The sequence below is a fragment of the Accipiter gentilis genome, chromosome 30 (genome assembly GCF_929443795.1).
Source record: "Accipiter gentilis chromosome 30, bAccGen1.1, whole genome shotgun sequence".
Lineage (NCBI taxonomy): Eukaryota > Metazoa > Chordata > Aves > Accipitriformes > Accipitridae > Astur > Astur gentilis.
Genome location: NC_064909.1, coordinates 9,869,283 through 9,895,355, shown reverse-complemented (window position 1 = coordinate 9,895,355; position 26,073 = coordinate 9,869,283). Strand labels below are relative to the sequence as shown.

At 45.3% G+C, this 26,073-nt stretch overlaps 3 protein-coding genes across 5 annotated transcripts; 2 read left to right on the top strand and 1 right to left on the bottom strand.

The window, feature by feature from the left end:
- Positions 1–192: 192 nt before the first annotated feature.
- On the bottom strand, positions 193–5,422 carry TATDN3 (TatD DNase domain containing 3). 3 transcript variants are annotated; one of them, XM_049833533.1, is made up of 10 exons: positions 5,334–5,422; positions 5,227–5,259; positions 5,061–5,134; positions 4,779–4,863; positions 4,055–4,117; positions 2,827–2,936; positions 2,366–2,421; positions 2,038–2,150; positions 761–841; positions 193–406 (listed from the first exon to the last, which is right to left on the bottom strand). In XM_049833533.1, exons 1-10 carry the CDS (start codon positions 5,391–5,393, stop codon positions 263–265), a joined length of 819 nt encoding a protein of 272 aa, XP_049689490.1. In that variant the 5' UTR covers positions 5,394–5,422; the 3' UTR covers positions 193–262. The 3 variants fall into 3 exon arrangements, with proteins under 3 accessions (XP_049689490.1, XP_049689491.1, XP_049689493.1); XM_049833534.1 differs by having other exon boundaries at positions 761–838; XM_049833536.1 differs by lacking the exon at positions 5,227–5,259 and having other exon boundaries at positions 5,334–5,406.
- Positions 5,392–17,846, top strand: NSL1 (NSL1 component of MIS12 kinetochore complex). Its single transcript, XM_049833532.1, has 6 exons — positions 5,392–5,691; positions 5,969–6,053; positions 10,134–10,264; positions 12,851–12,905; positions 15,668–15,735; positions 16,345–17,846. Exons 1-6 carry the CDS (start codon positions 5,392–5,394, stop codon positions 16,621–16,623), a joined length of 918 nt encoding a protein of 305 aa, XP_049689489.1. The 3' UTR covers positions 16,624–17,846.
- A 3,823-nt stretch (positions 17,847–21,669) lies between these two features.
- Positions 21,670–25,903, top strand: BATF3 (basic leucine zipper ATF-like transcription factor 3). The gene is made up of 3 exons (XM_049833670.1): positions 21,670–21,815; positions 22,572–22,676; positions 25,177–25,903. Exons 1-3 carry the CDS (start codon positions 21,741–21,743, stop codon positions 25,360–25,362), a joined length of 366 nt encoding a protein of 121 aa, XP_049689627.1. The 5' UTR covers positions 21,670–21,740; the 3' UTR covers positions 25,363–25,903.
- The last annotated feature ends 170 nt before the right edge of the window (positions 25,904–26,073 follow it).

Here is a 26,073-nt window from a genome sequence, read left to right as displayed (position 1 = left end):
TGGTGCTCTTCTTTACAGAGTATTTGTTCATAGACATGAAAGATGCAAATGAACAACCTGTCTTTATCACATCCAAGAGATGACAATGGTGCATACCAAAGGCCTTTGAGAAATTCCCTATATTCATCCTATCCATCTATATAACACTCTGCTCACTTCTTGAACTTTCCAACAGCAAAACTCCACTTAAGACAAGATGCACACTGGTTTTAATTACATCATAAATAACAGTTTCTGCAATATCATATTTCAGTTTCTGAATCTATATCCGAAGGAAGTTCCGAAGCTTGGGGAATACTTTCAGTGCATTCTGTGTAGTCACTTCTATAACTTCTTCAACTGGAATTCCTTTAATTTTGGCAATATATTCTGCTGCAACATAAATATTTTTTGGTTCATTTCTCACCTGAAAACAAACAAACAAAAAAACCAGACCAAATTACAGATCCCTACAGACCACATGTGTTTCAGATTCGGTACTTCCTGACACAATTTCAGTCACATTGTGGCCTGTGTGCCAGAGAAATTACATGTATCTATTCTTATTGGATTATTTTCTCCTTTGCCCATTCCTGGAGCTTCTTCTCCTTTCCCAGCCTCAGGAACACTGCCTTGTTCATCTCAAAATTTTCACTTGGCAACCTCTTTCATCCCTTGTACCTATGCTTACACTACTTCACTCTCCTGTGCCCGTAACTGACCTCCATAAGGTGTGGGTTTGGATATATGCACAGAGAAGTTCCTCCTTCCCATCATTTACCTGTTTTTCAGGCCCCAGAGCTGGAGAGTCAGTTTCCAAGCACATACTTTCCAGAGGTAACAGCTTCACAAGCTTCTGCTTCTTGAAGAAAATAAGACAGCTATTAAACACTTTATGCACTTAGACCTGTGGGGGAAAAAAACATATGAAGGGAGGATATCCTCTGCATTTAAAAGCAATGTCTGAAGACTTTGGTGCCACTGTCTGCATTTTATCAATATTTCAGAATGGAAGCAAGAATACCAGGAGCTGCCCAAGAAGTCCCTTCAAATTAGGATTATCCTGGTTTAAGTATCTGAAGTACTATTACTTAAACACTGAATCCATTGTTATTTATTAAATCATGTAGTTATATTACACAAAATACCCTGTATTTAGAGTTGTCAATGCAATTTTAATTTGCTATTTTTCTGTATATATTTGTGTACCTTTTTCCCATCTCTGCTTTTACCACTCAACCCCAGTTTGCTTTCCTTTCTCCAAGTTGCTAACCTCATTCCCATATATATCCATCCCTCACACCCTCTCCACTTGAATCATGCCTTTCCCCTTCTTACATTTCCTGAGCTTATCACAGAAAGTGATGATGGTGCAGGATGGAAACAAACTGCTACCCCAAAATAAGAACTCAGCATAGCTTGCAGCAGCCCAGAGTAGAAATTAAAAGAGCAGCCTCACCAAACGAAGGGCTGAACCTCATCAATGCTGTCTTTAAGGAATTTAGCTGCTTCTTTGCTGGGTACACCTTGTGATAATCTCAATCTTTCAAAAGTCTGTGACGTAGCCGAATTGAGCAGATTTGCTTTTCAACAGAAAGTGCCATAGCACTGAGATAGTAACTAGTCTTTTTCTACATGTCATGTCCCTACTCTAAAACAGTATAGTGACAGAAGCTTCCAAAGAAGAGTTCACCAGAAACCACATTAAAATGCAAAACCCCCACCTATTTTCTTAACCCTTGTTTCTCAGAAATAGCTGAACTGTTTTAGCCAAAAATTCCCCCCAGAAGTCTAGCTAAGGCAAAAGCCCCAAGTAGAAATTTAGCCAAAGTAAAAACATGCAATGCTATAGGCAACTGAAACTTCTATTGTGAAGTGTGTATGGTTGCTGTCATCTGACGAGTACTGCTCGTCCCACTTCAAACTGTACAGACTTAAAAAACAAGCATATTCTTGAGCTGCACAGTGAAAACAGTCATGTTTGCCATCATGATAAGCTGTCAGCTATTACCTGCAATCCCAAAGCACCAAGAAGAAGCAAACCCCTTTAAACATTACCTGTTCACTCCTTATAATGGAAGGAGGAATGGAGAAGAAATATCCAGCTTTCACCCCTTCCATCGCTACAGATGGCTTCCCATCAAACGCATGGAGCAACACTTTTGTAGCACCTCAGAGAAAAGAAGCAAACCAAATCATTAGCAGTGTTTACAGTAGGTCTGTGATGTCATCTTCCAATGGCACCTTGGTCCCATAAAGAATGAATACAGAATCTCTGCACTATTCCTTCCAAGCTTCATGTACACAAAGTGAAGTGAGGACATGGCACAACTGAAGGAATTCTGCTGAAAAAAGACATGACAGAGAAAATGCATTAAAAACATACCTTGTTCCTTTAAGAGATTAATGGTTGGTCTTCCAGCTGAGCGGGAATGAACATTTCTGCACAGAAAGGAGAGGCCCAGCATTAAGAAAAATCAGCAAAATACTTTTTTTTTTCTGTAAACACAAATGAACTAAACAGCAGCTTGGGATGAAAATAATTAATCTGTATTACACCTTTTATCAGGAGAAAAAGCTAGAAACATATATATGAATCATTTTACCTACAGTAAAGATATAGGAACAACATAGCAAGGAGAGGACACAGAAGACCACCGTATTGAAATGCAAAGATATGGAAAAGTCTGTAATTAAATCTCAAACCGGAGACTGACAAGATACTAATGCCAGTTTAATCCATCTAAGAAAAGTTCTGTGGGGTCTTAGTAACTATAAATCCTGGGAAATATTTCCACATGTTACTGAGACCTGGCAAATTCTCCTACTAGTATAAACAAAACCTACAAAGGCAAATCCAGTCTTCTCGCTAACTCAATCTGCTTGATCAAAACTTGTCTTTGTCCTTCCTTCTGTTCATCCGTGCTGGCAAATCTGGGAGTGAAATCTAGTCCAACCTACAGTGCAAGAAAAGAAGTGAAAAAATTTTACAGACCTAACGCTTGACTAAACCACAGTACTATACATAAAGGCAAAAAGATGCTTCATAACTGCAAGGCATTTCAAAATATATACACTAGAGACTGCAATTAAAATGAGGTCAACTGTAGCTTAACTCAGAAAGGAATCCATTCTGAACCATAAGCTTTTCAACTATGAAAGCATTTGTGGGCAGATAGTTACTAACAATTGTATTTAACATTTTCATCTGTAACATTTTCATCAATATATTCTATTGAATATTAGTTCAGACTAAATCTCAAATCTGGATCTCCAATACAAGTAAAATTTCTGACCTGAACCTGTACCTTTAGTCCTACCTCTAGCAAAAATTACCCATTAATTCTATACCTTTTTGATTTAAACATGTTCAGGCAAAATTTAATGTTTGTTGAAGCAGCCCCTTTCACAGTTACACTAACCAAAGTCTTTGATATATACAGCACAAGTACAACACGGCAAGTTTAGCTACAAAGCTCTGCCAATCACTGCTTTTTCTGCAGCCAGTGCAGAACCAGTCATAACTTGCTCTGGTACCTACACACAAAACACCCAGACTCTACCCTAAAGCTTTCAAGCGTCCACAGTTTATGAAGAAATGTAAGACAAGAAACAACACATGGATACAGACAGATGAGGGATCACAAGAAAAAAGGACTGTACAAGTCAGTGAGGTGTACTGAAATCATAGCTTAGCCTAACTTTGTCAGGGAAGAAAGCAGGAAGGATCTGAATGAGGATAACAATGTGACTCAACACTTAACTGTGCCAGAGAATAGGTCAAAAGACATTTGGGTATAAGACAAAATAGCATAATTATGCAATCTTCCTACTAAACCCACCGGCATAAATGCTATCTATCTCCTAACAATGATAATGAAGGAAAAGAAGGAATCAGGCAAATCTATGAAGGAAAGCACATTAAGAGAATTACAAATCAGACTTAGCACTTGTTCAGACTGACAGCAATACTTATTGCATACACAAAACCAAGTATTCACTAAGTTTTTGTAATTCTGGTGACAGATGCTGCCAAAGCCACAGACGTGTAAACAAGTTACAGAATTCTACTTACTTCGCCAATCCCCACCAATTTATCTTTGTAGAGTTCTATAAGTGGCAATGCAGCATCCAGATCCTGCAAGAACAAATTAAAGATGCAACCCCCACTGCCCTTACAACATGGAAGGGGTATGAACTCAGCATTATGATTAAATTGGAGTTTCCTTCATTGTTCTTAAATTCTATACCTTAAAACTTTCTGTTACTGTGAGTTGTGCGGTCAGACAGTTTTTAGAAACCTGCAGGGTTTCCCTTCTTTACTTAATGACCCTTCATTTCAAGTTATCTTTCCACAGGAGCATAAGAGGTAATTAAAACAAGGCCCATAAAAAGGCTAGTATCATTAAATGGGTGCAGACAGCTCTCCAAGTTTTTCAGGCTAAGGGCACAAACGGTAGCCTTCCACTTCCCACGCTAACAAAGGGACATCTGCAAAAACACATGCATACTGTTCACTGTAAGCAAAGCATCCTCTTGGGATTTTTAGAAGTGTTTCACTGCAGTAATATGGCCAAACGAATCCAGTAAACAATTCTGCTTTAGGACTAACACAGACAAATGGATGTGCTAAGAGACCCTGGGATTTGGTCCGCTGGGTCTTCTGTATTACAGAAGCACAGAAAAATCAGCGGGCAGATCTGAAGTTAAATCAGGCAGACCAGAGCATCCCGTCATCTGCCCTGAGCAGTCCCAGCAGTATTTTATAGCTGCGCTAACCTAACTCGCCCCTGTATTACCTTCAAAGTAACACTGCGCTGCTCCTCTGGCGAAACCTCTTGAACCGGGTGAACTCCCAGGCACGGCAAAACAAACCCTGGGAATCTGGGCAAGGAACAGGCATCAGTAGCGCGGGAGACCACAGAGAAAGCAAGTTTAAAGTCAAAAAGAACGGCCGGCCTGACCAAGGAAGAGGGCAGGGCGTCCCCCGTCAGCTCCCACGCCGCCAGCCGCTCCCGCCAAGGCGCGGACCCCGCGGCCGGGACACGGCCGGGCGCCGGGCCCCCCCGCCGGCCTCGCACCTCTCCGACAGCGCCACGACGCTCCGGAACTCCCCCGCCTGCTCCGACACCACCACCAGCGCCGACACCGGGGCCTGCGGCAGAGAGAAGCCCCCGCCCCGCTGAGGCCGCGCCGGCCGGCTGGGCCCGGGAGGAGCGGGGAGAGGGTCGCTGCCGGCCGCCTCACCTGTTCCGCCGCCCGCACCACGGCCGCCACGTCCTGCAAGAGACACACGCCGCCTCAGCGCGGGGGCCGCGACCACCGCCCTCCCCACCCGCCCCTCCGCGCCTCACCGTCTGGAAGCAGGGCGCGGCGAGGTGGCAGTGACAGTCCACCGGCCCCGCCGCCGCCATGGCGCCCCCGGGGCTGAGGGGAAGAGGCCGGGAGGCCGCGGGTTCCGCTTCCGGGCCGGCATTTTCCCTGCGTCCGAGGCGGGAAATGGCGGCCGGCCCGGCGCCGCCATTGTTGCCGCCGCCGGGGGAGGCGGCCGCGGGGCCGCCGCTCAGCCCGACCGCCGCCCGGCAGGACCCGCGGGTGCGGTGCGGCTCGCGGCGCGGCCTGGGCGAGGTGATGGCGCTCTGCGCGCCCTTCGTGCGGGCCCTGGCCCAGGGGCAGCCGGGCGGACCCGCCGCCGCGGGAGACGCGCTCTGGGTGAGGCTGAAGGGGTGAGCGGGGGGGGGCCCGTCTCTCCTGGGTCCCGTCTCTCCTGGGTCCCGTCTCTGGGCGCTTGTGCCCGCTCCTGCCAGGGGCCCGGCACAAAGCTGAGGCGCCCCACGGCGTTAGCCCGTAGGTTAGCGGGTTTATGTAGCCGCTTCCCCCGAGGTGGCCAACCCGCGCAGGGCGGTGAGGCCGGAGGGGCCTTTGTAGCCGCAGGTGTGGCGTACCTGTGCCCAAAGGATGGCTTCTCAAGCTCTCCCGTGCCTTGCAGAACTTCGAAACAGCGGTGCAGGAGAACGTTACCATTAATGGGCAGCCCTGGGAGGAGACTTCGGATGACTCCGAGCTGCAGAGTGGTATGCTCCGGTTTCCATCTATTTCCTGCTGGGTAGTTTTGTTTTGGTTTCTGCATGTGGTATTTTTAATCGGGCAGTTTCCCCCCCCCTCCAGCTATCTGTGGCAGTGAGGATGTTCGTGAGGCAGGTAAGGTAAATTTACCCCAACTCAGATGTGCCCGTGTGAAGATCAGAAGTGCTGCACTGCAGGAGCACGGTTCTCGCAGAGCATCATGCATAAATGAAAAGAAAGGTAACCAAGATGTGTAGGGACCTGTATCCAAGAGAAAAGGGGATAGTGCTTTATCTGAAGGACTGTTGCTTGTTTGACACTTCTGTCAAGATCTTTATAGATCTTGAGGCACAAAGTTCCAACGATCACTAGTCTGGTGCCTACCTAACTTAAAGTATCTGCTCTTGGCTACTAGAGAAGAGTAGGTTAGAGACTACCAAAGTATCTGATATTAACATGAGAAAAATAAATGTTTAATTAAGTTTAATGGCAGCTGTCTCCCTGGAAAGTCTACAGCAAGCTTTTAGAACGTCAGGATTTCAAAGCAAGATTTTTCATTCAGAAGGTTAGGACAGAGTGTGTTCTATTTCATCAGCTTCTCTTGTCAGAATAAAGGGAGTATACAACATTTCGTGGAATAGGGTAAGGTAATCTATTTTTAAAGCTAGAACACAGCAACAGGATCCAAGTCCAGAGGCTTCTCCCCCCCCCCCCCCCCCCCCCTAGCCCCGGGCAGTGAGTTTCTGTGTTTGACTGCCCTCATGGTGAAAATTTTCTTTCCTGTGGCCTGTTGGAATTTCCTTTACTGTAATGTATCTGTTGCCTCTCATCTTTTTGCTGCACACCCCTGAGAAGAGCCTGCCTCTGTCTTTTAGGACACCCTTTAGGTAGCTGAGGGTAGCAGTTAAATTGCCCCCTAGACCTCTCTTCTCCAGGCTGAGCAAACACAGCTCCCTCAGCTGCTTCTCATACATCAAGTACTCTGGATGCCAACCCTCTTGGTGTTCTTCAATTGGAATTGCTCCAGTACTCAGTGACACAGGCTCCCAGAGCATCCAAGCTAGGATGTTATGGTCTAGGGAGGTGAGAATCCTGGCTAGATCATTGAGTTCAGAGGGTAGTGTTTAATGGTTCATACTTTTACCTCAGGGCTTATTACAAGCAGAGTTCCTCAGGTGTCTATTCTGGGACCCATTCTGTTTAATGTCTTTATCTGTGACCTGGAGGAGGAGATGGAAGGTGCCTTCACCCAATTTGCAGCTGACATCAACCAGGGTGGCATGCAGTGAATATGCTCAAGGGCAGGCCCATTCAGGGGAACATAAACAGGCTGGAGAAACGTATCTGTGGGAATCTCATGAAATTCAACAAGAAAAAAAAGCAAAGTCCTAAATCTGGGAAGGGTTAACCCCCTGCAGGGGTACAGCTTGAAAAGGACTTGGGGGTCCTGGTGGGCTAACCCTGAGCCAGCCTAGTATATTGTGTTAGCAGGAGTGTAGTCAGTAAATCCAAGAAAGTGATTATTTGCCTTTACTGCGCACTTAGTAGAGCACATCTGGAGTAGTGCACTTGTTTTTGGACTCCCTAGTGTACGTAAACTGCTGATAAACTGGAATTAGTTCATCAGAGGCTGCCAAGACACCCAGGGGACTGGAGCACTTGCCCTGTGAGTTGAGACTGAAGGAACTGGGCTTGTTTAGCCCAGAGAAGACAAACCAGCCTTACAGTACCTACGAGGAGGTTACTGAGAATATGGAGGCAGGCTATTTATTGAGGTGCACAGAGGCAAGGGTCATCAATTACACAGAATTGTTCTGACTTGATGTAAGGAAGTAATAATTCACTATTAGGATAACTGAACATTGGAAAAGATTGCCCAGAGACCTTGTGCAGTCTCCAGCACTGGCGGCTTCCAAGAAACAACTGGATGAAAGCCCTGAGCAACCTGGTTTGAATTGGGTGTTGACCCTGCTGTGAGCAGGAGGGTTGAGTCAGGAGAGACCTCCTGAGGGGCCTTCCAGACTGAGTGATTTTGTGTTAGGGACATTGGCCAAGATCTCTTCCTAGCAAGAGACGCCAGTAGTATGTCTGTTGCTCCTATCTATCTAATATACAAATTAAGTAAATGTTTATAATTATTGCTATATAGTCATATATTTTTATGTAATATGTACAATATTTTTATAATTATTGTCTTTTGAATAATAGTAGTGGAGGTTCTTAGTAGTCTGGTGTCCAAAGAAAATTTCAGTGCGATTCATTTGCTCATCTGTGTTAGCGTTAGATGTTCTTTGCCTGTAACTTGATGCTTTTTACAGTTGCACAAAGCCGAAAATACAGATATATTGAACTGCCTATAGAGAAAGAGCACCTTGTATTGTTTTTTGGTCAGGAAGCTTCTGCAGTTGTAGTTCGAGAATGATAAAACTCCAACTCCTTTGATTACAAAGTAAAAAATGCACTGGTCTCGCGATGCAAAATGCTGAACTGATTCAGGCTCACTTAACTAATTCTAGTTAGTTCAAAAATTCATAAGAGGATTTTCTTAACAGGAAAACTTTGTCCGGTTGGATGTCATTTTCAGTAAATTAGCCTTTGTCTGTACAAGTCTAATTTATGCCAGCTGAGACAGCTGCCATAATGCAGGTGTAAGGACTGTATTGTGCTTTTTAATTTGACATAAATTTCTTCATTTGCATATCTCTGATCCAGTTTGAATCACCAGTGACCTGGCATTTTCTGCCTTCAGTGTTTACATTAACCAGTAGCTCAAGTCTTTCCCCTCTATGCTTAAATGATTTCATGGCGATCCTAAAACAAACAAGTTCGTGGGCTGGTTTTGTTTAAAACCTTTATTTTGCCTTTCTGAGGTTTACAGTCACCTGATTCTGCACAGATTGACCAAGAGAGGGTGCTCAAAATCCATTCTTTACTGCTAGATTGAAAACACTGCATGGCTTGCAAGTTGTGCTCAAGATGTTAGTGGTGACAGTGAATTTAATTTAAATGCTAAGGAGTTTGCAAAATTAAATTAAAAAAAAAAAAAAGAAAAAAAGGCAAGACTGTTGTCAGTGTTTCAAGTCTCCACCAGGGGAGAAAAATTATAGGAGTGTGCAGATAGAAGAATATACAAATATGCATTACCTTTCAGTTACACACAGTTAGGATATAAATTTGAGTGGTTGATTTTGTTTTCTTCTATAACTCTTAATGTTTAGTTTGTAATGATGGCGTGTGATGTCAAGACAGTACAGGCATTTACTAAATTTTGGAACCAGTTTTAAAATACTGTATCAAGCTTTCAAAATTGTTAAGTTTAATTCCAATCTTGAAAAAGCTGAGTACCTGTATTAAGGTAGCAGTAGTCAAAACACTTCAGTCAAGAGCTGAAAATATGTTCTAGGTATTTAGTCTAATCTTACAATTAGAAAAGCAAGCTGTGAAAGTTAGCTCCTACCAGATACAGTCTCTTGGGCCTCAGATGTTGAGAGAAGACATGGGGGGTTTTTGGTTTTGGGGTTTTTTTTTTGCAAACTCCATGTGACTAGTAATTACAGATGTCCTCAGGATGCAGAGTATTTCTGGGAATGATGTTTCATTAAAGTGGCATTGTATATTGTCAAAAATTCATAGATGGTTTTAAAAGTAAACGGCGTATCTGTGCTCTATATGATATAAAATCAGTTAGTCTTCAAATTACTTGGACAGTTGGTGCTTGTTTAATGCTTATAAATTACACAGATAAACCATTTTTCTTGCTTGAAAGGTAACTATTTCTTTGTGAGATTATAGATTCAGCGTGCATAGAGAAAAATACATTTTTGGTTTTTTTCCCAGAACGTTCCCTGTCCCCCCCGTTCTCACCGGCTCCCTTGCTTCAAAAGTAACTGGGCAACATCAAGTTGTGTTCCAAATTTCTATATCACCCTACAAGGAGATCTGAGACAGATATCTTTCTCTTCATTGATAATCACACATGATTTCTTATTTCAGATCTAAAGCTGTCTTTTTCCTTATAATTTTGTCTCAAATTAAAAAAAAATTGTAGGAGTATTCCTACAATAACTTTGTGTGTTTGTGATTTTTAGGTTCCAGCATCAAAATTCTTGAAGATCAATTTGATGAGCTAATAGTAGAGACAACAAAAAAGCGTAAGCAGTGGCCTAAAAAGATACTGATGCATGCTATCCAAACCATGAAAGCAGAGCAAGAGTTGTTGGTGAGTAACCTAAGATTTTCAGAAAACTTTTGCATATAGTAGCTGCTGACCACATGTTCCTTGAAGAAATAAATCATCAAATGTTGACCTTTAAGCTCCTTCCCGTAGTTGCTTTTGATTCTTCATCATATTCTTTTCACTGAAGAACAAATTAATACAATGAGGGTTACTACAAAGTGGTGTGACTATGAGTAAATTGGGCCTGTGGCACAGTTAGCAAGTTACTTAAGCATATTGCTTCAGCCTGATGACTCACGATTTACAAGCCGGTGTACATCTATTTATCTTGTCAAATCCGGGTTTTTTAAATCCTTGGCTGAAGGCTGGTTGAAGTACTAAATGTTATGATACATAGAGATATTATCATGTGCAGTGTATGACTTCTAAAAAGATGTCTGTGTTTTCCTAAGCACTTTTGTTGAGCTAATGACTACATTGAGTAAGTACTTTCAGTAAAGAAAGGGGGGGGGGGGGGGGGGGGGAAGTAATGTGGATTAATGAACAGGTGCAGTAATTTCTTTGAGTTTTGACACTGAGTGTAAGGTAATTACTGGCATTAAACAACCAAGTCATGTCCTTGGTTGCTAAATTTCTTTCCTACAGTTACATTAGGCCTGCCTTTTGCTTACCTGCTGATTAATTAGGAGTCAATTTTTTATGGAAATAAAAAAGGACAAGAGGCAATGAGCACAAATGGAAGTGCAGGAAATTCCATTTAACCATTTAAATATAGAAATAAAAAAGGACTGTGAGGGTAGTCAAACACTGGCACAGGTTGCCCAGTGAGACTGTGGAGTCTCCATCCTTGGAGATATTCAAAACCCGACTGGATGAGGCTCTGAGCAACCTAATGTAGTTGGCCCTGCTTTCAGTACGGGATTTAGAGGCCCTTTCCAACGTCAGCTATTCTATGATTCTATACTAAAGAAGACGGAGATTTATTTTTTTTTTAGAAAGTTGCTTAAGAGCCTACATTGCATTTCTGAGGTTTAAAATTGACAAAAGTAAGTCACTCTCTAGATTAGCCAAGCCTAGATGATTTACAGTAAGTAAAAGTGCATGGGTATATATTTGCCTTAAATCTGAGATATTTTCTAACATATATTGCCTTTTGTGATTTCTCTGTTTTTTCAATATATCAAGTATGTAAAACAAACAAAAAAAAATCAATTAAAATAAAATATGCTATTGCATAACACCAAGATTTAATGAGACCTTTTAGTCTTTCTGCAAAAGGAAAACTATGTTCTACCTGAGTCCCAAAGTGGATTAGTTATTTAGAAGGCCTCTTATGCTACCTTTTTTCTGTTGCTGACCTCTTCAAATTTTACACCACCACAAGAAGATGATTATTTTAATTAAAATGTCTGAAAAATACAGAAAGTTTTTAGTTTATCTCTGTAAATACAGTGGCTTTTTTTCCTCTCTTGGCTACTTCTGCAAAGGTAGTAGTCGTTTCTCTGCTCTTGGTTGAGGAATTTTTATGTTCTGTTTTGTCTATTTTTTATGTTCTATTTTTTGTTCTATTTTGTTCTATTTTTTCTAGCTACTCCAGTGATGCATGTTTTCTGAGGCATAAAGAGCTGTTATGAAGGCTTGGTAATTAACTGCAGTTTATCTGGAGAGAACCACCCATTTAGTGTGGTGATCTCCCTGTAATTGCCAAAGCAAGAGATGATCTTGTAGGTTTTCAGTCAATACGTTCTATTATGTTTGAGGATAATGTCAGCAGTGTTTGTTCTTCTGCTTGGAGCTGCTACTGTAAACTTTATAAGAAGATGTGTGAACTGTGAAAAATTTGCTCTGGTAAAACTACAGGGGGGAATAATTAACTTTCCTCCTACTTGTTTTTTGTTGAAGAAGGTTGAGGGATAGCTCCTGAAGTGGAGAAAAATACGAACTTGCAGATGATATAACTTATGTTCCCATGTCTTTGCTTTGTTTCCTTCTTCCCCAGTAGTTACTTCTAATTCCACCTTTAATATAGCTAAATATTAGTTGTATTTATTATTAGTTAGCTTCATGTCACAATTAATTGATGTCAAGTCACAAGACTCACAGTAGGACTAAAGAGCCAGATAGTCTGGTCTGTGAAGGAGGGTGTTCTTATTCATGCATAAGTAATAGCAGGTCTAGAATGTAGTCATTTAAATAGTTTTCTTTTTCTTAGTTTTTTGTCTTAATGTACCCTTTGTTTGAGTTTGCTCCTCTGTGAAAACATACTGGTTTTTGAATGACTCCTTAGAAGCCAGAGATGTTCTTTTTCCTCAGTTGTGCAGCAGGTGGCAATGCTTCTTCCAAAATGCCTGGATTTCAGTTTAGTTCTCATGCTTTAATAATTAGAATTCTGCAAACTAAAGTGGATTTTGGAGATGTGTTTGCAGTGAACCTAACTGTGTTAACCAGAACACTATTGCCAGTAACTGAGTATCTATGAACTGTACCCCTAATACATTCTTCATCTAAATCATTCCACCACCATCTCCTTGTACTAGCCTTTCTCCGTTGTTCTGACTGCTGTGTGTACATTAGATATCTATTAAACCAAGAGGGTATTTCAGAATTTTTCTTTTTTTGAATATGCAGAAACTCTACCAGCCTTTTGTAACACCAGAAGAGATAAGATCACAGCCTTCTCAAGGTAAAGAATTCACGGGGAGGGCAACTGTACTGAGGAAACACTGCCTACCTTACTGGCTAGCTGTAAATGTTTAAGAAGCTTTCTTTAAACTGGTTTAAAATTATTGACTGTGTAAATAGTTAACTAAAATAGCTGGAAGTTTGTCATAACTGAATGTATTGCTGCATGGGTTTGTTGTCCCCCTTTCTCTTCCAAGTGCTGTCTGCTGTAAGGCACTGTACTTAAAGGAAAAAGCTGGTCGCTGTATTGGTATTGGGTAGAAATTGTCACAGAGCTATCCTCAACAGGTTTTCTTACTTTCCTTCATTACTGGTGGAGGCCAGATGGGGAACTAGATGGATCACTGACATTATACTCTGACCATTCTTGTGTTACTTTTACATGGATACTAGAAATGCTTCAGTCTCTCTTCCTAATCAGTGAGTTTCTTCAGGGAATTGAAAGCAGTTGTGTAGTACTCAGTGATGGCAGTGTTGACTCTCCTAACTTGCAAAGTAGGCATCAAACTTTATCCTGCCTGTGTCATTTGTAAGGGTTCATAAAGAAACAAAACCACAAACAACATCGTAAGTTCGCTACATGCTTTTGAAAGATGCCTTATACAAACTCTTTGGAACAAGGTGGTGTATTTTGCAGTTGGTGATTGGGATGTGGTTTCTTGAGGCTGGCCTTAAGAAATTGAAAGTTTGTCTCGCCTGTTCTTAAGTATTGAAAAATGACAGAATTTACCAATGCTGTTCTAAGTTGAAAAGCGTGGTTACAGAACCCTCACTGTGGATTACTGCACATGATGTAAAGCTGGTGTAACAAGCAGTGGTGTTAAAGTTTGAGAAGCTGAGCTTAATCTTCCAGTTTTCACCCTGCTGATCTGACTTCACTCTAGGCATCGTTTCCTCTTTGTAAACAGGAGACATTGCTTCCAGAAATGCCAGCCTGTGCAGCAAAGCAGCTAACAGGAGCAGTAAAGAGTGTCACTTCATATCTGGGTTTCTTCTGGTTTCTGGTGTCCAGATCTATGCTTTTCTGATGTGAATTAACTACTTGTAAGTTAGTAACAGCTTGCACCATGGTATTGCCTTTTTAGGTTTGCTAACAGCAAAGTCCTAGCTAAGATAGCATAGAGTTTGTGCTGAATTTTAGTATTATGTAGTGTTTGGGAAGTTTATGTATCCCAGTTTAGCAAGTACAGTGGCCAGAAACCAAAAATGTTTAGATTACTCAATACCTTTCGTTTCCTTTTTTCATTTCCCTATGTTTTGGAAAGCCTTGAACACTGAGGAATATAATGCTGTCCATGTCAAGCTGAACTCCTGCAGGCAAATTTCAGTCTTTCTGTATAACTGGAATAATCCAAGTAATTATTTTTACTTTTACTTAACTCCTTCCTTGCCATTTCATAGGGTCACCAGTCTTCTAATCCCAATCATCTACTGTAAGAATGCTTCATTATGGACAGGACATATCCTTATTTTAGAGAATGTCCATTCGTAGACTTCTGTGGTGTGTTTAAAGAGTCTGCTGTTGGACTGGTTTTCCTTCCAAACTCTGAATGATGGTGGATTTTAGCATCCATGTCTATACATGGATTATGCATTCCTAAACCATGTCTGACCAGCACATTGGGCACGTGGTCAGACAATTTAACAAAACACCATCTCTTGCTGCTTACTACGTTTCAGCAGGAGATCACTGTCACCCTGTGCTTGAATACAGTGATTGACCTAAATTATTTTCAGTAGCACTAATGACATTGACTTCAAAGCAGAATGCTGTGTTTAACCCTGAAAGGGTTCAGGGGTGTGTGCACCATGTATCCTACTGCAGGCACTGGTGAAACCTTACAGAAAAACAGTATTAGTGGAGGTGAGGCTGCTTCATTCCTAGGAGCATGCTTGCTTCTGCTGATTTTAAGTTTTGTTGATGGCATAGCACTGCAGACAGAATAGTGGTGGAGAACATGCAAAACAGTTTTATAATAACTTGAAGAGTTTAACTCTTGTGTAAAGAATTATTATTGCTTGTAAATCAATCATTAAAAATGAATATTGTGTTGATGATCATATCATATTGATACCGCAATCAAATATATGCCTTTTCCCCCCCAGGATTCTGCACCTGCTGTCAGCTTCAGTGTTACTGAAAGCTTCTTTTTCTTTCTTTTCTTATTAACCCAGCAGAATTAATGCAGTTCATGTTGTTTATGCTTGGTTCTTTGTTATTCTTGCTGTTAATGCTTGCTGAGTTAAGCTGGGAGAAAAATGTAGCCTTTACAGTTCCAACAAGTCAGCTTTTACAGTAAGATGATTTTTTTCCCCTCCTTAAAATGGATTTCCTTCATCTCATTTTCTCCACAGTTGTGTTTATTCCCCTTCTTCCGTGCATTTTTATCAAATGTAATATGAGCTTGAAAGGTTTGAAAACAGATATTTTTTCTTTTTTTTTTCTTTCTAATTGGTCTCTTCCTTTATGTCAAATACCGTCTTTGTGTCTCATGTTTTGTATAAGCTGTAGGTTTTCTAGTGAAGAACTTTGTGGCTTGCTATAGTTGAGACTGCTAGACACTACTACATTTTGAGTGATAATAGTAAGACAAAACATACAAACTGTTGTCCTCTGCTATAATGAAAGGGATGTGTTGTAGGTTTAAGTTTTATATGAGGACTCTGATGCTTTTCTGTCTGATTTCTGAGAAGTCGAGAGCAAGTATTGGGGGGAGGGAGTTAAGTTTCAGAAGTTTATTTGGGCTCTATGTTTTTCTGTAGATGCTTACATTGCAGATCTGAAGCAGGTGACAGAAATGGCATCCAAACAGATCGGTGGAGCAATGAAGGTGAGATCTCTTTGCACTCCAAGAGGATATTTTTTATTTTCTTGATCCAATAAAATGTCACAAAAACAGGATTTCTAATTCATTTTGGTTATAGTTTTGTACAAAAAAGCTTGTGTGTGTACTTTTGAAGCAAGTACATATTTAGGTTTGGACTGCTGCAGTTGTATCTGTAAAGCGTTCCCCTTCACATGGTAGTAAGGAAGGTTACCCTGTGGCTATAGGAAATATTTTTAACAGATATTTTAGAACCTGCAGCATCTGAAAAGTCAAACATCTTTTGAAGACCTGTACAACTTCATATAGCATGTGACATTTGTTACTTCAGTACCAGCTTAGACATGAACTGTGGTGTTCCTGTGATACTTAATCAGCTTAGAGATGTAATGAAGGAACATTTAAACTTGGTAACTCTTTGCATGGCCTCTGAGTGCAGACCCTTGTCACTGTTAGGCTGGTAGCTCCAAGTTCCCAACCTTCACCTGTCATCCTAAGGATCATCTCTGCAGACACTGAAGCTTTTGTGCGTGTCAGAATCTAATTAACATATTTCAGTCATTGTAACCATTACTTTTCCCGCATAACTTGAGATACTTGGATTTGTTTTTGCAGTCTCTCCCAGCACTAATAGAAAGAGCAGAAGGTTTTTCCCAAGCGTTAACTTGGCAACCAACCTTGAAACTCTGCAAGCTGCGGCAAGAAGTCTTTGCTGGTTGCAAGGCGAAGGAGGAAAATAATGTCCAAAATTTCGTATCACCAGGAGAAGTCACACGAACAGACACTGATACCAGTAAAAATGCTTACGTTTTGCTAAAAAAAAAAAAAGCTGCAGATTCACCTGAAAGAAGACGCTACCCACTTCGACGGAGGAAGATTATTCTCAGCACATGAATTTCCCATGTAGTATTTCGATGGAATCTGAGTTGTACTCTTGCTCGGTGTGCTCAGTCTTTTTCCTTAAAACTTTGTCTCCCCTCTAATTCAGTGCTATACATGGGAGCTTCCTTAATTATTTAGTCTTTGATCCTTTTAAATATTTCTATTTTTACTGTCACACTGATGGTATTTGAAAGCCTACGCATACCAGTAGCATCCGATATCCAGCAAATACATTTGCCGATTAACTCTCATTTTTTGCTCTCCCATTACAGCATTTAGCTTGAGTCCTCATGCTTCTCGGAATTTGTGCACACACTTCATGTGTATGGGCAGTCTTAGTAAACTATTAAATGCTCATTTACATTAAGCGTGTCTCTAAAGAGGTTGGAGAATGTCTAGTTCTCCTAATGCACCTTCATTTATTACTGAGTTGGATGGCTATTTTTAAAAATAAATTTAAAAAGAAATTCACCCTGGAGCATATTGAAAACACCAGATTTGATACAATGTTACAGTTTTTAGAAAATCCACACACAAATGTGATATTGGTCCCTGCTATTCCACCTTTCCTGAATTTAGGTCAGCTGGGCTTATTTATAGTCATGTTTGTTTAAACTTGGATTTTTGGTAATTGTATGTATTTACTTGCCCTGTGCTCTTCTGAACAAGGATTCAAGCATCCACATCTTGCGATCTGATATTTCGTTTCATGTAATCCAATTATGCAGTCTGGGGGTTTCCTGGATGATATTTCTACACATTATAGGATCTTGACTTGGGTCATGTATGCATTTGTGATGTTTGACTAAACTTTAAAGATAGGCTACCAGTAAATGGTATTGAGTTGAGCTAGCCTACTTTTTTTTTTTCTTTACACATTAGTACCTAGACAATTGCACAGTAGCACTAAATTGAGCATTGCACCTTCAGCATTTGCATGTGCTTGCAGTAAGTACTCGTGTCTAATATGTAATGTATTTCTCACACAGTAAATGGAGGGGTTGTTTTAGAAGCTTTATTAATGAAATGTACTGGGGTAAGAAGATAGGTCTAACCTAATTCTAAGAGTTGGAAAATTTTCAAGAAAACGTGAGAGATTTTAGCATTTTTTTTGTAAAGGTGAGCATCTGTACTGAGACTTTGTATATTTAATCATATGTAAATATTTGTTTCCCGTTGCTCTTGTATATACAAACGTGTGTTTTTATACAAAGTAAATTAAATCAATTAAGGAAGATGAAAGTTTCAGATAATGTTGTCAGTTCTAATCCTGGAATAGATGGTGACTGAACAGTGAGCGTACTTCAGAAGACATCTGTGTTAAATTTTGGCTTGGGTAACTGAAGTAGTTCCATTTATTGCCTTTGAACTCACAACTGTTATTAATCTCAGGGCTACAAAGCATCTAATGTAAGAGAGGACAGGATGTGAGAGGGACTGGAGCTGTGAAGCTGTGGAACATGTGACTGGGACAGTTTTTCACACGGCGACTTGCTATTCTAGCTGCTTTGATTACGCGTGCTCTGTGCCGTGTTGAAAATCCCCATCATGGCTTTCTTCACCAAGATCCACAGATGCTCTTTAATGTGGGTGTTCCAAGACTAAGATGAGCCCTGTGAGATTTTGCATGGCTACCATCATAGTATTTGAAAGTTTTCTATGTTAATAGGAAGATTCCCTGCTATTCTCTGCAAATAATGATAGGCAAGTACAGAGAATAGCTAGGAATAGGCACGTCTCTGTGAAGAGATCCCATCAACAGTGGCCAGAGTAGGACAAATACCTTAAGAAATAAGGAGGAGAGAGCACTGTGGATTACGTCTCAATAAGCAAATTAATGAATTCACCCTACAGTGTGTGTTAGTGTTAAGAGATTGCAGGATAGTTGGTCTGTACAGGATTTGAAGGAAGTGGGAATGGATGCCCTGAGCTAGGGCGGTCGGGCCTTGTTCCATGGCCATTGTTGCAACTGCAGCTGGATGGAAAAAGAAAACAAATGCATCTGGAAGCGCTGGCCAAATAAAGAGTGTAAAGAAGGATAAAACAATCAAGATTCCAAGTGCAGCCTGTGAACTATGAATTTACGAATCTCTGATGGCTACTTTTGGCCAAGCGGCAATGGAAGGTGTTGGAGGACCTCCCTTTAAATGCAAGTACTGTGATGAGCTAAACTCAACACTTGATGTTCAGCTGTTTTTCAAATGATTATTAAAAATTTCTACAGCAAGTGATATCTGCAACTAGCCGTGCCTGGGATCTGTTCTTCCCACTGGCAGAAATCTGTAAAATACTGAATTTTTTCACATTCCAGTAGCCTTTTGTCCTTCAGTTAACTTTTCATAGAAATCAGCAGTGTTGTGCAAGACAAGTGTCTAATCAGGCTTCTACTGGAATGTCACAACATCTAAATTTATTTTTAACTTGGGGTGAATTGCTGTTGCATCAAGAAATGTCTGGTAGTTTTTCTTTATATAGCCTTTGAATTTTGTAAGACAGCTCAATGGTGATGGATGCTTGGGAACATTTGCAAACAGAGTTTGAATTCCTTGGCTTTTTGGGGTGAGATGGAATATCTCGCTTTTTGTTGGCATGTACTCTCAGCGATGTGCTTATTACTCGTGAAGGTCGGCCATCCCTACCCAAGAAAAACTTGCAAATTGGAGCAGTATCCATGGACACTTTTGCTGTGTGTGGTTTCTGAACAAAGGGGATTGGACACAGCATGCAGGGAAGCTCCTCTTCTGGAAAAATCTTCATGTGGACACCAATGTCTGTTTGGAAGCTGGGGCGTGCTGGTGCTCAGAAACCCAGTTCCGCTAACGTGCCGCTCTTCAGAAGAGCGACGCTGTGCTAAGCTGCATGCAGTGACAACTCTGCGTGTGTGTAGGCTTCTTCAGTGCAGACAAAAATCACTGATAAACTGCCATTATAAAATGTAAACTCAGCTGACTAGACTGCTTTCAGGGCTTGTTTTCTGTCCTGCATAGAAATGCTCTGCCTTTACTGCTGCGTTACCTGGAATTACTGCGTAAGCATTTCTACCGATGTACCAGAGATAGCTTTAATGCTAAGCAGAAACTTGTTCCCACAAGCAAATTTTGACTTTTCATTTCCTTTGTCACTTTGAACAAGAGCAGATTGTAGTCAGGCTCAAGGGGACTGTCTCATGACTTGTCCCATACTTGTGGGATCCTGGAAACCTTACTCTAAAGCTGCCGGGAGTTACTCAGTGAAGTAGATATTTATTCAGTGCTAATAAATTCTTGGTAAGCTGCTCAGGGCTTGATGTCGTTAGACAGCCTGATTGTGCAGTTGCCATTAACGGCAGCATTGCTCCTGGAACAGCACGAGAGCTTCCTGCAGGGTCAGTTCAAATTGGATGATGAAGGAAGGGAGAAGCAAGACTGCTTTTAAAGAAACCAGGGGGCTAGGAACATCCTGTAAGATGCTTGGGAGACCCGGCGCGCTCTGGGGACGCAGGTTGAGGTGAGGGCGCTTTGGTGGGGATGTGAATCTAAGTTGTGAGTCCCTGTGGTTGTTAGGGCGGGGAAGGCTCACGGGTACTCAGTTCTCTGGAGCCAGAGGAGCTCTGAGAAAGTGCAAAAGCAAAGGTGTGGGTAGCCTGGAAGATGGAGACACAAGCTGCTTTGAGGTGGGACAGCTGGGGAGAAGCACTTCCCATGGGGGAAGTCCTGCTCAGGTTTTTCAGTAATGCTGATGGTCCCGGAGCCTACCAGGAAAGCTGTGGCAGAACGCAGACTTCAGCGTGACTCTTGGACTCCTGGGCTGCACGGTTCTCTCACCTTCAACGCAAACTGTTAGCCAAATCTTCCGGAAAGGGTATTCTATATTTACTCAATTTGTAAACTTTGTAACCTCGTCTTCATCTAAACTGGATGACTCAAGCTTCTGGGGAAGCCAGAAAAACAGGGAAGTATCCAAGTTATTAAGATATACCTGGGGCTTCATGACTGACTGCCCTGCCGTTGGCCCCTGTGACGAGCACAGCCAGGAGCGCACGTTTAGTTCCCGCGTACGGATGCAGCTGCGGTAGAGCAAGGATGTTGTTGAAGTACCTGTTGGTGCAAACACCTGCCCTTCCCTCGGAGCAGCGGGCCAAGGTAACGGTTCAATTAAAATACAAGGAAAGCGTTTGGAGGGGTAAAAGAAACGTTGTTCAGTCTGCCAAAATGCTTTCGACGGAACAGTCGAACAGAGATTTTTGTCTGCAGCAACCGTGTTTTCAGCAGTCCTTGCCCGGCTTCGCCTTTACAAGAAGCCTGTGGCATTTCCTTATTATTTAAAGGAACAGGGCGAGTAGCGAAAGTGAAAATGGCTTTATCCCAGCACCGGTGCCGCGTCCTCACGCCCGTGAACCCTGGCTGAGCCGGCTGTCACTTCGCCGGCGCTCAGGCCGCTTTCGAAAGCCGATGTCGCAGAAGCGCGGCGGGCGGGAGCGGCCGGGGGGGGAGCCGGCCCCGAGCGCCGGGCGGGCGGGGGGGGTGGGGGCTCCGGGCCGGCTCCCGGGGGCAGCCGGGCCTCCCCGCCCTGCCGCCGGGAGGGAATCTGGGGAGAGGAGAAACTGCCGGGCCGTTATGTCTGCAGGCGAAAGCACGAGTCGGGGCGCCGGGCCCAGCCGGCCCCCGGGGCTGGGGCTCTCCGGGGGATTTTCAGGCAGGTCCTTGCCCGGCAGCGCCGAGCTCCGGGGGTGCGGGCTTTCCCCCGGCTCCCGGAGGCTGAGCAGACCCCGCGGTCCCGGGGGACGGGCGCGCTTGCCGGCGCGGGGGGGCTCAGACCCGGGGCGGCCGGCCCGGGGGGGGGGGGCGACAGTGCGGGCCGGGGGATCCCGGGGCTCCCGGTTCCCCGGGCGCGGCGCGGCTGCCGGCGGGCGCCATGTGACGGCCATGCGGGCGGCGGAGCGGGGCTGCCGCGGCGGGGCGGCGGCGGCGGCTCCTCCCCCGGGCCGGGGGGTGCCAGGTGCCGGGGCGGCCCGGGGCGGTGCGTCCCCTGTCCCGCCCCGGCCCGCCCTGCCCTCCTCTCCCCTCCCCTAACCTCCCACCCCGCCGCGGGCCGGGGGAGCCCAGCGGCGCCGAGCTCGGCGCCCCGGGGCGGCTCCGCAGCCGGCGGGGATGTCGTGCGCCGTGCCGGCGGCGGCGGGGGGCAGCGCGCTGCCTCGGAGCGCGGCGGCCGAGGGCAGCCAGCAGGTAGGGGCAGGGCGGAGGGGCTCGGCGCTGTAGGCGGGCGGGCGGGCCGGCCGGCCGGCGGGCGGGCACATGGGGCTGAGTCACGCCGGGCAGCGCCGCGTCGGGGTTGCCCGCTCCCCCCGCCCCGGGCATCGGCCCTTCCCTTGCCGGGAGCGCGGCTGTGGTGCCGGCCCTTCCAGGTGGGAGGGCGGGGGAACGGCCGGCGGTGCGCGGAAGGCTCCCGGCCGCCCCGCCGCACGGCGCGGTCAGCGGCTTCTCCCCCGCGGCGGGCAGGCGGGAGGGCGCCGGGAGAAGCGAAGCGCCGGGAGGGCAGCAGGGCCGCTCCGCCGGCAGCGGCAGCGGGTGCGGGCGCGGCGGGAGCCCGGCTTTCCTCGCCGCCGCTCGCACCTCCCGTCTCCTCGTTGGCGCGGAGGCGAGGCAGGTGTACGGCGCTGCGCGGCGGGCAGAGCCCCGGGGAGCGCAGGTCCCCGCCCCGGGCGGCGGGGGCGCCCGGGTTCCCCCGTCAGCGGTAGAGCGAGGGTCGCCCGGGCGTCTCTGCCGGCTTCCAGCCCTCCGCCCGGGGCCCCAGCTGGGCGGCGGGGCAGGGGGACGCGCTGCCCTCGGCGGGCAGCCTGCGGTCCGCGGGGGACGGCGGTAGGTGCGGTAGGTGACGCTGGGAGCGTGTGCTCCTTCTCAGGAACGGTTGCGCGCCTGGCTTCGGGCCTCCCCCTGCACACCTTAAAAACTAGCGAAGCGTTTCTGGCTTATGTCTTCCAGAGTCATGAAGAAGACGACAGGAAGGTAAGGAGAAGAGAAAAAAACCGAGTTGCTGCACAGAGGAGCCGGAAGAAGCAAACTCAGAAAGCTGATAAACTTCACGAGGTGAGCGGATACTTGACGTTTTGCAGGCACAGCTTGGGTACCGGGCATGGGACTTCACAATAAACGGGACTTCTTAAGCAGGCGTGGGCCCCTCTTCACGCCAATCCAGCGCAGAGAGCTGCGGGTGCGAGGCAGAGACCGGCGTGCTGCGGGGTGCCTGGTCGGGAGCTCCGGGACACTGACGCTGGTGTTGGACAGTGCAGCTCTGCCATCGGTCACACTGCCAGGGAGAGAGAGAGAGACACGCACGGTCCTGCCCTCGCCTCACCCTCCCTCTTTTGCTATTCCCGTGACCGGCCAGTGAACCGGACCACAGGGCTCCTCTGGGCTAAAACAAACCCATTTTCTTCTGGATTAGTGTTAATCTTGTCACGTTTGCTATGGCAGTGGATGAATGCTTGCTGCCTTACGGGGGAGCAGGTGATAGAGAAGGAGGGGGCCCTGCTGCTTAGTGGCAGTGCTGGCTTAAGTCAGTTCTAGAACTATGGTGTGAGACAGAAATACCCAGTTGAAAAGGCTTCTTAGGAACTTCAAAACCTCTGAGCGTGAGAGCTTGGTTCAGTTATCTGTTATACTTGTATGCTCTGATAAATAACAGTGGGTGTTTCCAAAAAAACCATGAACGCAACTGATTCTTCCAGAAACTCTTAATACTTCTTCTCAATATCACAATGTGGTGTCGTTTTTTCTGGTCCCCAGTGCAAATGCTGGAGGACAGGAATCCCCTTTCTCTGGTTTTGGATGCTACCTCACACAGCAGTGCTTTTGTTGTAGCCAGGGCTCTTGGAGTAAATGTTAGTTCTGCTGCTGCGATTGCGGCTGAGTCAGTTGTTCAGCTCTGGAGGTTCAGCGCAGGCTTTTCTCTTTCTTATGTGGAAAGATCTGCCGACAGTCAGCGGAGGCCAAGAGGGACAGTGTGGGGAGTTTTGGGTTTGGTTTTTCCCAGACTTCCTCTGAGTCAGCGCCTGAGAAAGCCAGGTGCAGGGTACTTCTGGAAAGGGGTAACCCCTGGCTTTTGTGGAATCATTTCTGGGCCCTGTGCCTTTCTGCAGCCTCTCTGATGTTCCTCCTGAACTTGAGGATCCTCCTCATGCTGGGAATCTTCATTCTCGGGCACGCAGGTTTTCCCAGGTGCAGGCAGATCTGGCTGAATAGGAATTCATTTTTAGCAAGAACAATTTGATACGTCTCGTCGCTGAAAATGGGACGGAGCAATGGGAGAGTAACACTTACTCCAAAACTCAACCCCATGGGGTTTGGGGCAACAAGAGGTGAGCAGAGCCAGAGTCAGGGATGGACAACTTCGCTGGAGTTGGCTACCATAACGTGTTAGGAGGACCGTGCCTGTGCTACTCTGTGTGTGAGAGAGGTAGCGGGTGGTGGAAGGGTGTGAGGGAGGCCGGGGGGTCCAAACGCCTGCATCAAAGAGCAGCAGGGGCAGTCCCAGGCTGCCCAGAGGAGCATTGCATGAGAGGCTCTCCCTGCTGCCTGGTAAACAGGCCTTGTAAGGCATGTGTAGGCTTTGAAGTTTGCTCTGAAGCTTTCCCAGGGAGGTGAGATTGAGTGGGTGAGTGTTGAGCCCCGGGCCAGCAGCAAGGTGCAGACACCTGCAGGTTTTCTGTGGGCTGGCTCTGAACCTCTATCTCTCTTCTCTTTGGGATGAGAAGGCTTGGCAGCAGGGACACTTGAGACACGCAGTTACCAAAAAATGTGACATGTGAGTCTCACATCCGTCACAGATTCATGCTGCAGAGCATCTCAAAACTCCCCTGCAGTTAATAGCAGCTTATTCATTGCCAGAGAAGCCCCAGCTCAAAAGCAGCCCGGGTCAGGGATAACCGAGGCAGCGATCAGGCCATCTGGTGACAAAGTGGGGCTGGGAACAAGGTGGCATGACTCCCCCCTCCTCCTGCTCTTGAGTTCCCGGCATCTGAGCAGGTGGCTACAAGCCCCGGCCAGCCTGGAGGAGAGCGGCTGGCACCGGACACGTTGTGCTAGGTATGCATCCCAGCCGGCACCTGCGTAAATGGCTTTTCCCTGCCCTGGCCCAGGGCAGGGGCTGCCCTTTCCTCACCGGCAATGCCAGGCACTGGGTTTTACCAGCACCTACCTGCAGTCAGTGCTTTCATTTTCTCTGCCCTGACAGTGCAGAGCTGCCCTGCTGGGCACTTCCCTGCAGAGGCAGCCCGGGGCTGGAAGTGGCCACCACGAGGACGCAGCCACCCATGCCTGCAGCCCCGGGCTGCTGGGGACTCCCAAGGACCAGCAGCACCTCCTGGTCTTCAGGGCCACAGAAGGAATCAGAGTGTGGTCAGGGCACGGGTCGTAAAGCACTTGCCCTGTTCCAGCACCCAGGCTATGTCTGTCTTTCCTTAGCATTTTGCACGTTGCAATAAGAAACCACGCAGTTTTTCTACAGTTACATGAATACACTCAAGGTGGAAGCACCGAAAGGAATGTTTTGACTATGAGCAGGCTTTTTTTCTTCCTCTCCTTCCAGGAATATGAGTCTCTTGAGCAAGAAAATACCTCCCTGAAAAGAGAAATCGGAAAGCTAACAGACGAAATGAAACACTTGAGTGAAGTGTTGAAGGATCACGAAAAGATCTGTCCACTATTGCACTGCACCATGAACTTTGTGACCGTACCAAGGCCTGATGCACTCGCCAGCTGCCTGCCAAGATGAGACCTCTCCTTGATTGCCTTTAAATGTGATATGTGAAAGTGCTGTTAACAAGGGAGATTTGAAGAACTGCCTACTTATGGTGCAGGTATTCCATCAAAGACGGCTGAACTTGACCATGCAGCTCTTCTCCACGTTGAAGTGTTACAGTCTTCTGAATCTCAGGAAAACACCAGTATGGAAAAAAGACAACTTGAACTGCGACTTCTTATTTGGTAGAATCTTCGAGCCACGGTTTTGCATTCAGAAATGTCAAAGTGCGGTGCAGCCCACCATCGCGCGATGGAATGTAGACAGGGAAAAGTACCGACCCTGGGCAGGGATGCCTTTCACCCACACGTCCACTGCCAGTAACCCTTTGTCACTTGTCATCCATGTATATCACGTTCTGGCTGCCGGTTTTCTTTTTTTCTCTCAACAGGTTTGGTTAATAAAAGCAATGTCCCGTCTTTATGATGTTCTCCACCTTCTTCAATAATCATTGTCTTCATAACATTTCTACATTTTCTTTACTGGTCAAATCCAAAGTCTGATGCTAATCTTACTGACAGTTGTTTTATTATTTGCTTATCGCCTCTTCATTGGTTCCTCTTTTGAAGTGTGTGTAACAAATGAGTTTTCCCAGTCTTTATTTCTTTAATATCCCCAATCATCAGCCCTGCCAACATTAGTTCTTGGAGTGTTTCAGATCCTAAAATATGGCTTGGCCAATTT